Source organism: Diabrotica virgifera, chromosome 4 (genome assembly GCF_917563875.1).
Source record: "Diabrotica virgifera virgifera chromosome 4, PGI_DIABVI_V3a".
NCBI lineage: Eukaryota > Metazoa > Arthropoda > Insecta > Coleoptera > Chrysomelidae > Diabrotica > Diabrotica virgifera.
This window is the reverse complement of record NC_065446.1, coordinates 79761174-79780361: the sequence shown is the minus strand read 5'-3', so window position 1 is coordinate 79780361 and position 19188 is coordinate 79761174. Positions and strand designations below refer to the sequence as shown.

The window sequence follows — 19188 nt, the reverse complement described above, 5'->3', positions numbered from 1 at the left end:
ATGTTCTTTGGATCATTGGGAACAAAAAAGGTCTTTTGTAATTTTTCTCTACTAAAGTTAATGGTTTCCGAGTTATAAACAATAATTTAAATTGTTTATAATTTAAATGTGGGATCTGTACTCACCGGAGGGACCGCAGACGTTCGGATACAATTAGCGTCTCTTTGCAAAGACAATGACGTCGACTTTGCAAAGTAACAAAACACTTAGTCAACACACACACACACTACACATTACACCTGAGTTACTGATAAGTTATACAATTACGTGGCTAAAGGTTCTAGTTCTAAACCAAGGCCAGAATCAGAGAGAAAAAAAAAATAATTTAAATCTGAAAAAAATCAAAAAATGACGATTTTCAAGGTTTAAAAACACAAAAAAAAACATTACGAAGTACCTAAATACAAGCTCAAACTTTCTTCCATGAGCTACCTGTAAGAATTTTTGGCATGTTTTATTCTAAAACATTGTTTTTTTAATTGTTAATGAAGCGCATTTGAGAGGACGTTCGATTTTAACAACTAAAAAACAGTGTTTTACACTGAAATAATCCCAAATTACTTATCGGTATCAATCTGATAAAATAATGCTTTAATTTGAATTTAGGCACTTCGTGATTTAAAAAATAATATTTTTTACTTGTGTTTTTAAACCTAGAAAATTGCCATTTTTCGATTTTTTTCAGTTTTAATTTGTTTATAACTCGGAAACCATTAACTTTAGAGAAAAAATACACAAGACCTTTTTGTTCCCAATGATCCAAAGAACCTAAACTAATGTCTACCCGGGCCGAAATAATTGATTTCTATAATTTGTTTAAATTTTTTTTAATAAATGTAGCTATAACTCCGAAATTATGGCAATTAGGTATTAGTCCAGAAAGTCACTGCGCATCCGCTAGGAAAAATATTCCGATTCGGATTTTTTGCACAATCTTACTCAAAAAGGACCCCTTTTAACAAATTTGCATGTTGCCAGGACCAAAAGTGGGTCAAAAATTTTTTAAACGTTTATTTTTTGTTTTTTTTCTAAAATTATTTTTTTTTGGCATGGAACAAAGTTTTTTTAGGTTTTTCGGATCATTCCAAACAGAAAAGGTCTTTAGTGACATTTCTCTAAAGTTGATAGTTTTTGACATATAAGCGATTAAAAATTGAAAAATTGCGAAATCGGCCATTTTTAACCTTCAAAAACTATGTGAAAAACTGAAAATTTGAATGTTGCCAAGGTAGGTAGATATTCTTTAAACATCGATTGATGAAATCCCGAAGAGTTTTTTGCAATACAATATTCAAAACTCATTTGTTTTTTAATTGCTAATCAAGCGTGCGCGACACTATTTTATACCGACATGCGACAGTATGGTGCAAATGAAAGAAATAAATTCGTTATTTCGTAAACCGGCGATTTTAAGGAAAAATCCCGAAACAGGTCGATTTTTATTTTTAAGTTATGATATTGTGGCAGATATGGTATACTAGTGACGTAATCGATGATTTTTTTTTTAATGTGAATAGGGGTCTTGTGCTAGCTCATTTGAAAGGTTCTTCAATTCTCTATTCAGTAATATAAACATTTACATAATTATTTATACAGGGTGTCCTACTTCTTTTTTTGTAGAATAATTTAATTTAATAAAAATTTTTTGGACTCCCTGTATAAATAATTATAAATGTTTATATTACTGAATAGAGAATTGAAGAACCTTTCAAATGAGCTAGCACACGACCTCTATTCTCATTTTAAAAAATCATCGATTACGTCATCACGCCCAGATGGATGACGTCACTAGTATACCATATATGCCACAATATCATAACTTAAAAATAAAAATCGACCTGTTTCGGGATTTTTACTTAACCCGGCATCTGCCACGTGGCATTGCAAGTCGCCAACTGCCACGTGGGGTGCTCACAGCACCCCTTAAAAATTTTCTGTGATCTACTTGTTTAAAAAACAAAATAATGTGTTGAGTAACACAAGAATATATAAAAACATGTTTTATTGACTTATTAGCCACTAATATGTTATAAAAGTTAAAAAATAAAATGAAAAAGGTGTCATAAGCAAATTAGCAAGTACCAAGCCATAATAAATGAAGTCAAGTAAAATATCTAAAAAAATTAAGATTTAGTGAGTATATAGTTTATATTAATAATTTAAATAATTTATTTCAATAAAACATGTAAATTTGACCTGTTTATCAAAAATACAAAAAAAATTTAAAACTTAAAGTGCCAGATGATGACACCCCAGTTCGATTTTAGAGCTATAAGTTCACAATGACACTAAATAACCACTTCAAACACTAACACATCTATGCTATATAATATAGAAAGCTACTATGACGACTATGACGAGCTCCGTTACCAAACTTGAAATACCAAATATTTGATAAAAATATGTTATGGGGTGCTGGTAGCACCCCACGTGGCAGGTGCCGGGTTAAAGTCGCCGGTTTACGAAATAACGAATTTATTCCTTTCATTTGCACCATACTGTATACACATGCAACGGTGGAAAATAGTGTCGCGCACGCTTGATTAGCAATTAAAAAACAAAGGAATTTTGAATATTGTATTGCAAAAAGCTCTTCGGGATTTCATCAATCGATGTTTAAAGAATATCTACCTACCTTGGCAACATTTAAATTTTCAGTTTTTCACATAGTTTTTGAAGGTTAAAAATGGCTGATTTCGCAATTTTTCAATGTTTAATCGCTTATATGTCAAAAACTATCAGTTTTAGAGAAAAGTAACTAAAGACCTTTTCTGTTTGGAATGATCCAACAAACCTAAAAAAACTTTGTTGCATGCAAGAAAAATAATTTTAAGAAAAAAACAAAAAAAAACGTTTAAAAAATTTTTGACCCACTTTTGGTCCTGGCAACATGCAAATTTGTTAAAAGGGGTCCTTTTTGAGTAAGATTGTGCAAAAAATCCGAATCGGAATATTTTTCCTAGCGGTTGCGCGGTGGCTTTCTGGACTATACAGGGAATATAACATGAAAAATAATCACTATTTCTTAAGGACGTCAAAACGCAAAATATACAGGGTGTTCTATATAAAATAAGAAAGTTCATTATATTTCCAGAAAAACGGAAGATTTGACAACAATGTAATTACCACTACGATATCGGCCGCATTCGAAGATCCTTACCCACCAAAATCTATAAAAATCGTCCTAGCGGTTTCCGAGAAATTATCGTGTTCCCATACTTTCTTGCTACCCTGTATATGGTCCTTGCAGAGACAGTGTGACAAATGAATGGAGGAGCAGATACAACAATGAATTAGAAACTCTCTTCGGATAGGGAAACATCGTGAGATACATATAAGCCAATAGACTAAGATGGCAGGCCACGTGGTACGGAGTGATGATATTGATTAGCAATGTGTTTTGGGAAAAACCAGACGGTAGAAGATCGACAGGACGGCCTAGAAAAAGGTGGAGAGATTTAGTCAGAGAAGACGTGAAGAAGATGGAAGTGAGACCATGGGAAATAGGAGCACAGGATCGGAACCAATGGAAGACAATAGTAAACGCGACAAAGACTCACGAAGAGTTGTAAGTAAAAGTCAAAGATGATGATGATTAACTTTCCTAGTTGTTATTGCAACTTGTGCGTCTATATTACACGACTCTTTTCAACTTAAGAAAGTGACTACAGGGCATAAGTATTACGCATTTTTCTAATTAGACTAAACACACGCAAGTTAATGATACACAAACTCAAGAAATAATGCGGCTGAGTACAACTCTAACCAAAAGTTTTAAGGGCTAGAAAATATAATGCCATAGAAGAGCTAACTAGACCTAATTTAAAGACATTAAAAAATAGTAATTTTATTTTATAAAAACGCGCTAAATAACAAATTTTGTTGTGGTAATACTCCAATAACACTTGTTTTGTTGTTTTTCAGGCTAGGGAGAACAGACACGCGATGGCCAAAGCGTTGTATTCTCGTACGTTCGCGTGGCTAATAAATCACATCAACAACTGCACAAACCCAGGTCAGGATTCGACAAGATTTATTGGCGTTTTGGATATTTTTGGCTTCGAAAATTTTGCGGTAAACTCATTCGAACAGTTATGTATTAATTACACGAACGAGAAACTACACAAATTTTTTAACCATTACGTTTTTGCTTTGGAACAGGAAATAGTAAGTATCACTTTTAATAAGTACCAGTTTCTTATATTTTTATTATTATTTTGAATTTAATTCATTCTCCTTCAAGTGTTATGTTCTTGAACGTTGACAACCAATTGGATAATCTTCATTTTATACAGTGATATCAACACGCTCTCCGTTCATGTCTCATGTATTGGGCTTCCTTCCTTCCTCACATAGCCTACTCATCATATTCCACAACACATCAAATCCTTTCTATCTTGAGCCTTTCAAACCTCCACAGGTGTACCATCAGGTATACCTCACCTCTCGTCGTCCCCGGTATTACATTCTCATTTGAGGTCTCGTATTTTCTGTCTGTTCTCTGATATTTTTCATGTAGCAACTTTCTAAACTACTGATACCATCTTTGCTTCATTTCATCATCGGATCTTAACACCCTTCCAACCGCGCTCTTAATATGTCCCAAGCTCTCAAGTTTTTGATGACTTGTCCCTTGCTTTAGCAATGCTGTATAACTTTTTCATCCCCTTAGGTATTTCCAGCTATTCATACTGATTTGCAGACGATATTTCCTACAGCGCGCTTTGCTTCCCTCTTTGCTACCGTGTATATCTCCTTATCTTCCTCTCTTTTAGACTTCTCATAGCTCTTTCCAGCCTCCTTCTTCTCCTTAACCTTCTGTTTCACTTCATCGTTCAACCACCAAGTTTCTTTATTCCTTTACCAGATGTTTTTCCTAGCACTTCCTCTCTCCCTCGTACCATAATTTTGCTGATAGATTCCCAACAATCATTTACCGTATTGTTTTCCTCAAATTCTTCCAACACCACTCTTGAATACTTTACTTTCTGATGTCCTACTTGCTTTCCTTTCCGCCTGATCTTTATCTCCGTATCTACTATCACCAGTCGGAGTACTAGCTTCACATTCACCCTTTATCACTTTACAGTTAGGAACTCCTTTTATCTGGATTCTTATATACAGCACAAAATCTACCTGACTTTCCGTTCTCCCGCTGCTATACTAACATAGTTGCCGTCAGTCTTCATAAAAAACGTATTTCTTCTTCAAGTGCCTCATCCTTTAAGGACATTGGCGATCATCATGGCATATTTTACTCTGTCTGCAGCGGTTCTGAAGAGTTGTATTGTTGAAGTGAAAGACAATTTATGTTTCATTTCGATTCAGAGGCGATGCACAATCTACAGACAGCTGTTTCTGTTTACAACGTCTTCAGTGTAGCTGCGTGCCCGAATCTGAATCAAAACGAAACGAAATGGTCTGTTCCAGGGGAATTTTTTTTCGTACCTTTTTCTAGACGAATGAAAGCGGAATGCGATTGTATATTGAAGAATCCTTTTCGCTTTCTATATTCGTCGTCTCTATGTCTTATAAGTTGTAAAGGACAGAGATTTAGGATGTTAACAGAAAGGGGTTCTAATAAGGAAAGTTTCAGATTTAAATAATTATCTATAATTTATTTTTAATAATTGATTCTGTGTCTGGGACTTCCATATTTTCTTCATTTCTATTATTGTTTTTCCACGCCACTGCTTTAAATTTTTCAACCAGGACATGCGCCGCCTCCCCGGTCCTCTTTCTCCTTCTGATTTCCCTTATATTATAACCAATCGTATCAACTCATATTTTTCACTTCTTATAGTCCATGTGGTGAGACCGCTCCCGTCTGAAAAAATTTCTGATTCGGTTTCTTTGTGGATTCCTATTCAAAAATATCCCCTTTAAACAAATCCGTAGGGTGCTGGGCGGAATTTTTGGGCAGAAATTGTTTAAACAATTTTTTTAAACAAATACAAAAGATCACCTTTTTGCTCTGGAACATATTTTTTAGGCTTTTTGGGTCATTCTAAACAAGAAAGGTATCCTGTAATTTTTCTCAAAAATTGATAGTTTTCGAGTTATAGGCGATATAAGATCTAAAAAATGCGAAAATTTTCGCAGTTTTCCATTGCATAATACTGATTTCATTCTATAGGACTTTTCATCGACTGTCATTTGTTTCGGGCTTCTGTCATGTGTCACATAATATTAATATATCTACGCCATACGTCTTTGGTTTGTATCATTGGTATATATCAATAACGTATGACGTAGATATATTAATATTATGTGACACATGACAGAAGCTCGAAACAAATGACTGTGAATGAAAAGCCCTATTGAAACCGCTTCTGGTCATCTCAATGCGTCGTTTTATTTCAAGGCTGTGGTCCCATTGTTCATTCAGCTCACATCCTAAATAATTGTATCTGGGTACCTTCTCTAAAGCTTTTCCTTTAACGTAGATTGTTTCGTCTTCTTTCACGATCATGATTTCTGTTTTTTTTTGTGTTCACAGCCATTCCATACCTCTCGCAGTACAAAATTTCTAGCCCCTCTCTGCTGTCCGCAAGGAGTGTTGTATCGTCTGCATATCACCTAGGAGATTATTCACTAGTGTTCCGTTAATTGATATGCCTTCATTGATGTCTTCTAGAGCATCTTTAAACATATCTTCTAAACGCATATTAAAAAATAGAGGGCCTAGTAAACATCCTTGTCGTACTCCTCTTCTTATTGGAATCTATTTAGATTTTTGTTGGTCTACTCGGATTGTGGCTTTCTCACAACGGTATAAATTTATATAAATTTACAACAAAAATAAATTTGTAATTATTTTTACATATCCAAGGCTTTCTCAAAGTCAACCAGACAATGACATATGAATACGTCACAGTTAACGTTTAGACTCCATTCTATGAGTGTTTGTATAGGAAATAATGCTTCTCTAGTGCCAAAGCCTTTTCTAAGTCCCAGTTGGTTTCCTGTTATGCTATCGTCTAGTTTTTTGTATCACGTTCATGAATCACTGGCAAGAAAACTTTAAAACATGGTACATCAAACTAATCGTTCTATATTCCTCACATTTCATTGCGTTGGGTATTTTGGGCATTGAGATGAACTGACTGGCTCTCGGTTAGTAATCTTAAAATTTCTGTAGGTATTTCATCCGATCCCATGGCTTTATCATTTTTTATACGTTTTAGGACTATTAATCACAGCCAAATCGCATGCCACTGCAAAGTAAATCACACTAAATTTATAAAATATTGCTTACCTGTACATCTATTTTTATTTTAGTATATTCAAGAACAAATCCAATTTAACCACATAGCTTTCACTGACAACACATTATGTTTGGAATTGTTAGAAAGACCACCACGATGTGTTTTAAGGCTGTTATCAGAACAGTGCCATTTACCAAGAGGTTGTGATGCTTCCTATATAACCAATCTTCATTCTGAATTCGATAATCACGAGAGATATGTAAAAGGTAAGTTGAAATTATACATTTTACAAGTTGTAAAAATAATGTAACATGAATGAAGTCTTGAGAAGTACCGAAATTCGAGAGTATGCATCTGCGAACTCCATTGGAAGAGTTTCTAGTATATTGTGAAACTGGAAGTAAAGCACATTATGCATATCCAACAATACACGACAAGAATTTTTAAAAGAGCTACAGGGTCTAGAGTTGAGTGCATAATTTCTCACCTGTAGGTTTTAACATTCGTGAATGGATTCAGACACGAAATGCAGCACAATTATTCCGTGTGGCAGAAGATCGAGAAGCCTTCGCAATGGTGATCGCCAACGTCGGATAATTCTGATATGGTACGTGAAGAAGCAGAAGAAGGTTTTAACATGATGGATCGGTAATAAACGAGGATTTTGGCGCTCCTATGAAGAGAGAGGTGTGGGAAGAAAGACCAGAAAGTAGTTCGCCTACCAGAGAGATACTGAATAAGGATTCTTAATGATTTTAATAAAATTTTAGTAAAATATTAAAGTATCATTTTAGTAAAAGTATCATTTTAGTAAAGTATCATTTTAGTAATTTTAGTAAAATATTAAAGTATCATTTAGATTCTGTTCTTCACGTTTATCATGAATCCATATTAAAAATTTCTTTTCCTGTCATTGTTTATTTCTGTTTAGTTTAATTTTGTATAAAAATAAAAAGGTAACCGCTCTGGAAAGAATTCAAACCTGTGCGGACAATGCCTAATTGATTTTAAATGTATCTACTTAACCAATGGGTTAACGTCTTCTCCTTTTAGTTCCTTCTCCTATCGGAGGTTGGCTATCATCACAGCTATCCGTACCTTATTGGCGGCTGCTCTGAAAAGATCTACGAGCTGCAACTATACCACTCTCTTAAGTTTCTCAGCCAGGAAATTCTTCTTCTACCTATGGATCTTTTCCCCTTAATTTTGCCCTGCATTATGAGCCTTAATATCTCATATTTCGTACCTCTAGTAATGTGGCTCAAATATTCCAGCTTCCTTGTTTTGATGTTCTTTATCACCTCGCAATCCTTTTGTAGCCTTCTTAACACTTCTGCATTCGTAACTCGTTGGATCCATCTCAAATGCTTCCAACTTCTTTATGTTGTCTACTTTCAGTGTCCAGCTTTCCATTCCATACAACAAAGTCGAGAACACGTAGCATCTTAAGGCTCTTATTCTCAGCTCCAGAGGAAGGTCTCGCTTAACAAACATTTTTTTCATTTTTATGAATGCTTTTTTTGCAATTTCGATGAGTATCCTGATTTCTCTACCTTGGTCGTTGTTTTCTGTTACCCAGGTTCCCAGATATTTTTAGTTATTCACTCCTTCTACTTGTTTTCCCTCGACATCTAGCCTTCCCACTGTGTGTTGTTATAGTAGGCGAGCGAAGTATGCTAAATGTGCAATCACTCGAGCGCTTTGGGGACCTATTGGGTTGTGAAGAGTAGGTCCTAAAACCAAAAAAAGTTAAGTAAAGTTTTCCATTTTAGTGGGGACTTTCCATTTTTAATTTAATTTTCCATTTCCAACAATCGTTTTTTCCGATTAAAGTGCCATCTATTCATAATTTGAAAAAATGTTTCGAATAAAAGTTTCTTATTTTTACGTAAATAATCCAAATCTGGCATAAAAATTTGGGGCTCTTATTTAAGATTTTAAAGTATCCCTCCACCCCATCTCCGTGGGGGTCGTGTTTGGTACCATTCGATAGATTTTTCAAAAATATTGATTAAGTGTATTTTGCAGTTTTGTGATCTAATGTTTATTTTGCGAAATATCGCGGGATTTGTATTTAAAATTTTAAATTTACCCCCCATCCCTCTCCGTGGGGGGTCATGTTTGGTATCATTCGATAGATTTTTGAAAAATATTGAACACGTATTTTTTAGTTTTTCGATCCTACGTTCATTTCGCGAATTATTCGCTTTTTTTTGTGAAACTTTTTAACTTGCCCATTTCCTTACGTCCCGCTCAAATCGTCAGATTTTTGAAATATACACTGTTTTGCATGTCCTTAACGTACCTTATCTAAATCTGACAATTTCGAGTATTTTTGAGGTTAAATTTTTTTTTCGGGCCCTTCTTAACGAACTCCCCTGTGTTAAGAGCCAATATATGGTAGAAGTACATCTGCAAGGCACCAGGTTTCTCCCCATATGATAATCTGACGCGCTCGAGTAACTGCAAAAATCCCTGCTTGGGCTCCCCTTCCATTAGAAATAATTATGAACGGCCCCATGAATAATCATGGGGCAACGTAGCTTAAAAAGTGGTTTATCATAAACAACAATAGTGAAAAGGTATTCGCTGTGTGCAAGTACTTGGAGGGGATACGAGAAACGATCGTGCGCGTATAGCGGACAAATCTTGAAACTTTCTTAACATATATTTCTTAACTAATTCATATTGTTAATTGAAATTGTCAAATTGACGTATATTTCATACCTACTGTCATTGAGGATAAATTGGATTTCGCAAATGATGTGTTATAAATTGTAAAAATTATATGTTGTTCCACAATATTGATATGATATGCAATTATTAAAGTGAATTTAATTAATGGTATTTTGCTTGTAGTACAATGTTCACCTTTTAATAACAAAACCTCAATCTTACTTATTCTTCTTATTCTTTTTTGGGCTGTGGCCTTGACAATTATCCAGTAACCAGGACTAATATAATTGGCCAATACAGTAGAACCTCGATAACTCGGATTAATCGGGACCGCAGCCGATCCGGGTTATCGAAAATCCGGGTTAGCCGGAGAGTATGGTAAAAATTAATAAAATACGGTATACTTATAGATAAGTCCGTTAAAATTGAAGTAACATGCAATATACACACACCGGCAAAATTAGCCGAACACGTTAAAAATGGGACATGTTTGATGTCTCGTATTTCATAAACCAGTGGTCCGATTTGAGTGATTCTTTTAGTATGTTATAGCCTCATTATTTAAGAATATCGGTGTAATAATATTGTTGCTAGACAGGTAAATGTCATTTTATACCGGGTGGAACAAGCATACTGTGTTTTTTTCTTAAAGTTCGGAACACCCTGTGGAATATTCCAGCATATACAAAATATTAAAATTAAAACTCGATTGTAGAATTATGCTTTCTTAACATTTTCTTTTTTGATTCATTTGCTTATGTTGGAAAATAAAAAAGTTATGTGCTTTAACAACTAGCCATGTTTTTTATCAATAAATCCTCATAGTAGGGGAGAAAAGTATGCTAAATTTGCAATTACTCGAGCGTTCTTGTGACCTGGAGTGGATTGTGAAGAGTGAGTGCTACAACCAAAAAAAGTTAAGTTAAGTTTTCCATAAAGTGTGGGACTCTCCATTTTTCAATTTAATTTTCCATTTCCACCAATCGTTTTTTCCGATTATAGCGCCATTTATCCATAATATGAAAAAATGTTGCGAATAAATTTTTTTATTTTTACGTCAAGGATCCAAATCTACAATAAAAATTGGGGCTCCTATTTAATATTTTAACGTAACCCCCCACCCCACCTCCGTGGGGGGTCGTGTTTGGTGCCATTCGGTAGCTTTTTGAAAAATATTGAATAGGTGTATTTTGCAGTTTTACGATCTGATGTTCATTTCGCAAAATATGGCAAATATGGTAAAAAAACTCAGTCAGTTTCGGTTGTGTCAATTTCATCTGCCATCGGAACGATGTTATGTTATTTAAGAACACTTGCTCTTTCATTGCTTAAAAGACCATTGTTTAAAAAGAATTTTTTAAATAGTATTTTAGTCTTTTTTAAACAATGCTAAGACAGTTGGAAATAAATAAAGGAATAACAGGTGCCTGTTGTTTCCGATAGCCCGAGAAAATAAACGTCGCTCGGCCGCCGCCGCCGTGTGTCATGAGTCATTTTTACTATCGTATAGTTATAATTACACAAATACCTATTATCTTTCAAATATTATATTATGGTCGAAGCGAAGATCGGTGTGATATGCGCATTTTATCAATGAAATTCGATATTTTTAAGACATTCCAGAAGCGGCTACAGATAAAATGTTTTAACATAATACATACACTTTTATTGTTGAAATGTTTGATGGAAATCGGTCCGGGTTAGCCGGACTTCCGGGTTATCGGGGGTCGACTTATCGGGGTTCCACTGTATAATTAAAAGTGCTAAAAATGTTGCCGAGCTATGAAACCAGGTGTCGCTTTTCCGAACTTGCACGGTCCCAATAGGCTACTGTAGATGTATAACAATACAATTAACAATCAAATGAGAATCTCATAAAACAAACAGTATAAAAATAGTATAAAAACAAACAATAATACATTTGGCGAGAAATACAAAGGAGAGGATGTCTTGATCCCGCATGTACCGATGATTCCAGCGGACTCACCATTTGATGTTACGAATTTACAATTTCCCTGCGTTTGGCTTTTGCGAAAATTTCGCGTTTTAGCACATCGGAAAATCATCATCGTTGCACATTTACATTGCATTTACGCACATCAAAAAAATAAAAAAAAATATTAAAAGATGAAGTAAAGAAAAGATGAATAAAATTTTTATTTTATTTTAAAAAAAAATATTGTTTATCACGAAGCATAAAATTGATTGAATTTTTCGTCCAGAATGTTTTTTGTTATTGGTTTTTTTTTGTTGTCTGTTAATTTTTAGTCATTTAACTTTGACACATTATTTAATTATAAGGCGTTATGAAGTTCGCCGAGTCAGCTAGTACTTACTATGTATTTAAAAAAGAGTTTGTTTGGATTGTATATGTTCACTAATAATCAGATATATACAAAACATATGATTTCTAGGTGAAGATAGAAGAAAATGGGAAACAGAATTTGGAATCAAACATTATGCAGGCTGTGTTACTTACAATGTCAAAGGATTTGTAGACAAGAACCGAGATGTTCAACAAGATGTATTTTTTGACATTCTTTCTAGAAGTAGTAATGAGTTTATTCAAGAGTTGTATACTTTCCAAGATCTTTCCAGTACGCTAGCCCAGAGAACATTACAAGTGAATGGAGTTACTTCCACGGTATCGAGAGGGACAAGTAAGGGCAAACCTACTGTTTCAGATACTTTTAGGCATCAACTTCAAGCACTTGTTGATGTTTTGCAGGTGAGATTTATACCTAATATAATAATTGTTTGACTAAAATCAACCATGTTAGGTTTTTAGCCAAATTGCATGCACATGTACGTCTTCATGAGTATGTTTTTGTGAATGTGTATGCAGTAAATATTGTCCTCTTTGTTTAAGTTCAAGAAGTTGACGCTCTTACTACTCCGACATCGAGGGGTTCAGTATTTGTAATATATTTCTTGTATTTAGTTGTCCAAGATACAGAGTCATAGTTAAGAATTTTGATCAATTATGCTGTTTCTTTTGTTTAAACATAAATAATTTAAAGATCTTATAATTCTATCTTATAATACTTGCAGTCATTTGAGGTTTACCCTATGCCATTTATCAACACTTCTTAGCGAAGTTCAGCCTTATCAATCGGCTAAAGGCGATATAATTTTTCTTTGAGTTCTGGATCTAATGTTTTGTTATAGGTACTGGTATGTATTGTGAGCCTTAGGTCCTTTGCAACTGATTTGGTAATAAAATGGTTTCGCAAGTATTATATTAACTCGTTAAAGATATGGAACGTAATGATATACGAACGTAATGCTAGGTTAAGATTACTTTACAGTCAACAATTCTACTGATCCGAATCAAACTCCACGTCGACTTCTCGACGTGGAGTCGATAATTTATTTTATTTCTTTTTTATTTTTTTTTAAGTTTATTTTGAACATGGCCCACCGTCCGAAAAAGGTTGCCGACCCATGACTACCCCAACAGCGCAAATCTTTTTAAGTGTCAATATCAAATTGCCATTCAAATTTTTTAAGTCAAATTCAGGTTGATTAGTGGAAAACGTAGTCAGTGTGATAGACGTTTCAGCCTTAGTATTTTTTCTCTGACTAGTACATTCTTTCACGGTTTTTGCTGTAAATTTTAAAGAACCTCTTGGATTGACATGAAATTTGGCACACGCATAGCTAACATGCCAAAGAAAAACAGTGATATGGTGCCGATGTGTGCTTTTGACATGGGGTGTGTTTCACCCCATCTCGGGGGTGAAAAAATATATGTCCAAGATAAGTCCCGAAATGGATAAATTGACTAATTTTAAGCAACTTTTGTTCTATAGAGTTTTTTCACCAAATCAATACTTTTCGAGTTATTTGCAAGCGAATATGTTCATTTTTCAACATTATAACCACGTTTTTATACGGTTTTTCGCAAATAACTCAAAACGTAAGCATTTTGTCGAAAAAAGTATACTTAGCAAAACTATAGCCTATAAAAAAGTGAAAAAAATGGTGTATATATTAGGACCCTATACCTAGCAAAAGCAGAGTTATAGCTAATGAAAAATAGGTTCATATTCGAAAAATTCCAAATAGAATCATTCAATGTGAAATATCTAAATGAAGCATTCTTTGGGAAAACACATTACAACTTTCTTAAACTGTTTAAAAAAGCTTTATTTCTGTTTTTATATAAAAATTTTTAGCATCAAATGTAAGCAAGTTACGCTTAAAATAAAGTTGGTCCCTTTTGTGGTGGCAAAAAAAGATCAGGAAGATCAAAGATCACCCCCAATTATTCATTTAAATGAAATTAATCGTTACCGCTTCACAAGTTACTTTACTTATGTTGTTTTTATATGTTCTATAAATTTCATCGATTCAAAGTGCTTATTTTTGAAAAAATGTGGTTTTAAAGTAAATTTTTTAAAAATTTTAATTTTTAAAAAAATTATTTTTTTCAAAATAACTTAAAAATTGTTAGAGGTACCAAAAATCATAAACAATAAAAATACTGAATACTACTCGGCTTTACTTTTCTGAATATTTTCTATTTTTTTGTTTTTCTGTAAGACAAAATTGGTTAAGATTCGGTGTTTCTAAATTTGCATACACTCGTGATAAGTGACTCGTTCAAGCCCTTTTAACTACAGCTCTTTCAAATATAAGGACTTTGAACCGATGAAACTTACAGATCATATGATCAATACATACGCTAGTAAAAAACTTGTGAAGTGGTAACGATTAAGTTCATTTGAAATGCTAATTGGGGGGTGATTTTCCCGATTTCTTACCAAAAAAAAGGGGACCAACTTTATTTTGAGCGTAACTTGTTTACTTTTTAGGCTAAAAAATTAAAAAAAAACATTTTTTAAACACTTTAAAAAAGTTAAAATGAGTTTTTATTTATGCACGTTAAAATTTACGATTTGGAATTTGATGAATAGGAACCTATTTTTCATTAGCTATAACTCTGCTTCTACTAGGTATAGTGACCTAATATAAAATATACACCATGTTTTTCACTTTTTTACGTGCTATATTTTTGATATAAATTTTTTTTCGACCAAATACTTACTTTTTGAGTTATTTGCGAAAAACTGTTTGAAAACGTGGTTATTTTGTAAAAAATTAACATATTCACTCGCAAATAACTCGAAAAGTATTAACTTGATGAAAAAACTTTATAGAGCAAAAGTTGCTTAGAATTAGTCATTTTATCCATTTCCAGACTTATTTCGAACATATATTTTTCACCCCCAAAAGGGGGTGAGACTCACCCCTAGGGCAAAAGCACACATCGGCACAATATGACTTTTTTTCTTTGACTTGTTAGCTATGTCCATAGCTGGGGCGGGTACTGATAAATTGTACTCGGGTACAGACTACCGGGTACTTTTCATATTTGAGTAACGAGTAGAGTACTTATTTCGAGTACATTCGAATATAGGACCCGAAAAATAGTAAGAAGGTAATAATTAGGGAGCGGATTTATATGCGATCAATTTTGATGAAATATGCGCATACATATATGCAGTAAAAAATTTTGAAATATGCATAAGATTTTCACAAAAATTCAAAGAATGCACATTTCTTGAAACCACATATTTTCTGTTCTATTCAGTGAGTTTTATAAAAATATTATCTTTCAAATAAAAACATTATGTTTTATATAATATAGATACGCAACAGGTAGAATCTTGAAAGTACCTATTTAGAATAAAACACAATATGACCATATAAAAATTTGTTTCAAACGATTTTCTACTGTCAATGGATAACTGAACAACATTCGATTCGCTCATCTTTTTGAATTTTGACTTTCTGTCCTGACGTGTTGTGTGACCGAAAATTTTCGCTATCTACGACAATAACACGTACTTTTTCAATGTGTTTAAACTTTGAAAGATGAGGATGCAGTAAACTATTATTTATTAAAGAAAGAAGAGGAAAAAAGCAATGTTAAAACCCACGTTGGTGTAAAGAATAAACCAGGCTAGAATCTTTTCGCATAATGCACTATTCACAAACAGAAGTACTTTTACACAAAAACTAAGCATTCGGATTGACCGACTAAAAGTGGCTAATTTTACTGGCTGATTTACTTTCCCCTTTAGCAAATTATTACCCATCATTAGCATTATACCCATTATTAGCAAAACCAACGGGTGTTTTCATACATTTAATAATATCCTCTTTAATAATAATAACATCCCCTCTTATCGGCTTGAAAGACTTTGCAGTTAATCTGGTGGTCAATAGATACCTACTCTCAATGGGTGGTCAGTACTATTTATTCGACGAATAAAACGGGACCTGATTTAAATCATATTAAAATTTCCGCCAAAGAATCGTAAAATGATGGTTAAAGGGCTATTACATCTTCCTAAATTTGGTGTCCGATATTTAGAACGTCCTGAATTCAGGATAGTGTAATCGCATTTAGTCAGTTAGCATCCTAATTAGGATGGTTTTCGACATTCTAAATGGCTAAATAGTCGGGACTATAACATCGCCCCCGTTAGCGAAATTATTCCGACTCGATTTTTTTGCACAAACTTTCTCAAAAACAGGTCCGTATAACAAATCCACAGGGTGCCAGGCGGTGCAGTGGTCGAAAAATTGTTTAAACAATTTTTCTATACAAATTCGCAAAAATAATTGTTTCATTTCGAACAAATTTTTTAGATAACTTGGGTCATTCTGAGCAAAAAAGGTTTCTAGTCATTTTTCTCTAAAATTGATTATTGCCGAGATATACGCGATTTAATATTTGAAAAATGCAAAATGCGAAAATGGCTATTTTTAAGGCTTAATAACTTGATTAAAAATTATTATTATGAAAGTAAAAAGTGATCAACATTTCAAAGGCAAAGTGGATGGCAGTTGGAAAGATTAATATAGATCAAGGTCAGCTTTCTCTTGATGGATAGGAGTTAGAACGGGTAAATCATTTCAAGTACCTTGGCAGCTGGTTAAATGTAAATTGTGACTCTGATGAAGAGATAATAACTAGGATCGAAATATCACGGAAGGCTTTTATGACCTGGAAACCAGTTTTATGTACCAGAAACCTGTCGATGAATATTCGAAAGAAGGTGCTGAAATGTTATGTGTGGTCTATTCTATTGTATGGTTGTGAGACATGGACGTTAAAAACCACAATGCTAAACAAAATAGAAGCATTCGAATTGTGGTGCTATCGACGAATCCTAAAGATATCGTGGATTTCGCACACTTCCAATGAAGATGTTCTTCAAATGCTGAATTCAGAACGTCTGCTCATAAGCATCATAAAGAGAAGAAAAACAGAATACTTCGGCCATATAATTAGAGGACCTAAATACCATCTGCTTCGCCTTATAATACAAGGAAAAGTGGAGGGAAAGAGATGGATTGGTCGATTGGAGAAACTTTCATGGCTGCGTAATATTAGACAATGGTGTGGCTGCACAGTAGAAGAATTATTTCGCGCAGCAGCCGATAGAGAGAGATTTCAGGAAATTGTAAACATGATGACGGCCAACGTCTGAATACAGACACGGAACCTAAAGAAGAAGAAGAAAAAGTGACCAAATCAAAGATTAAAACCCCCTCTTTCAAGATCCTGAAGAAACTTTAGTCATTATTTTATTACGAAGCTGTTATTTTTAATTACATATTAACAATTAGCGCTATTCGCGGTGTGCAAGTACTTGGAAGGGAAACGAGAAACGACCGTGCGCGAGTCGCGGCGAAATATTGCAACTATCTTAAATAATTCATATTGTCAATTGAAATTGTCAAATTGACGTATATTTCATACCTTCTGTCATTGAAGCAGAAAAATTATATATTGCAATTGTTTACGTTTGCGTAACATAACCTGCATCTTATTTTTTCTTCTTATTATTTTTTTGGACTATGGCCTTGACAATTATCCAGCAACCAGGACTAATATAATTGGCCAATATAATTAAAAGTGCGAATAAAAGTACAGAGCGTAGAAATAGAGGTCGCTTTGCCGAACTTGCACGGTCCCAATAGGCTGTATCGTCTCCCCGGTTAGCGAAATTATTTCGATTAGATTTTTGAAGTTATACTTCTTTACGATCGAGAGTGAAATTTTATAATACCGGGCGCATGCGCACATAGACAGTATGTAGTTCGTTGCTAATCTTTCAAGATATGTATGTATCAGCGCTGTCAGCGCCAATAAGTCATTAAAAGGATATATTAGTGTTTTTAGTAAATGTATTATTTATTATAATTTTTGTGTCTTTGGATTTGTCTTCCTCGGGAATAAGATATTTTATAATAATAGTAAGTATATTTAAAATATTTTTGTATACTTCACTTGGTCTATTAAATTTGTCAGTATGTATGAGAAATCTTGTAACCTGTCAAAGCAAAGGGAATATAGCTCAGTGGTCGAGCGTGTGACCGGAGATCGAGAAGTCCCGGACGATTCATATTCTTTTTTTTGGTATTGTTTTAATACAAATTTTTTAAAAGTGGTAGGTAAGAAAGTTAGTTTAATATTTAAATAAAATGCAAATAACCTGTTAAGTATATTTATTTTTTTGAAATTATATAATAAAAGTATAACTTCTTACGTGCGTACAAAGTACACACACACACATTCTTTTTTTTTGCACAAACTTTAACTTCAAGTATTACGTACCGCAATTTTTGAAGATTTTTGCCCCCCCCCCTCCCCCAACCTGCGTTACGTAATACTTGAACGTCCCCTTATAACAAATCCACAGGTTTTTTCACTTTGGACAATATTTTTTTGATAATTTGGGTCATTCTGAGCAAAAAAGGTCTCTTGTGATTTTTCTTTAAAATTGATTGTTGTCTATTTACACGCGATTTAAAATTTGAAAAATGCGGAAATAGCCATTTTCAACGCTTAATACCTCGATTAAAAATGATTATTATATAGCGCTAATTGTTAATAATTAAAAATAATAGCTTTGTAATAAAATAATTACAAAATTTCTGCAGGCTCTTGAAGGAGAGGTAAACTTTGATTTGCTCACTTTCTGACTTTCATAATAATAATTATTTTTAATTAAAATATTAAGCCTTGAAAATAGCCATTTTCGCATTTTTCAAATTTTAAATTGCGTATAACTCGACAAAAATTAATTTTAGAGAAAAATCACAAGAGACCTGTTTTGCCCAGAATGACCCATATAATCTAAAAAAAGTATACGAAGTGAAAAAATTGATTTTTTGAATTTGTTTAAAAAAATGTTTAAACAATTTTCCGGCCTCGGCCCCTCCCAGCACCCTGTGGATTTGTTATAAGGACCTCTTTTTGAGTAAATTTCGTACGGGGGTGACG

At 33.7% G+C, this 19188-nt stretch overlaps 1 protein-coding gene across 2 annotated transcripts in view; it reads left to right on the top strand.

Moving 5' to 3' along the window:
• Positions 1 to 19188, top strand: part of LOC114325783 (unconventional myosin-VIIa) — a 278092-nt gene that overhangs the window by 180747 nt on the left and 78157 nt on the right. For both annotated transcript variants that reach the window (XM_028273912.2, XM_028273911.2), the window contains exons 7-9: positions 3925 to 4167; positions 7282 to 7474; positions 12299 to 12612. In XM_028273912.2, coding sequence (XP_028129713.1) covers positions 3925 to 4167; positions 7282 to 7474; positions 12299 to 12612 — 750 coding nt within the window. The remainder of the gene's footprint in view (positions 1 to 3924; positions 4168 to 7281; positions 7475 to 12298; positions 12613 to 19188) is intronic.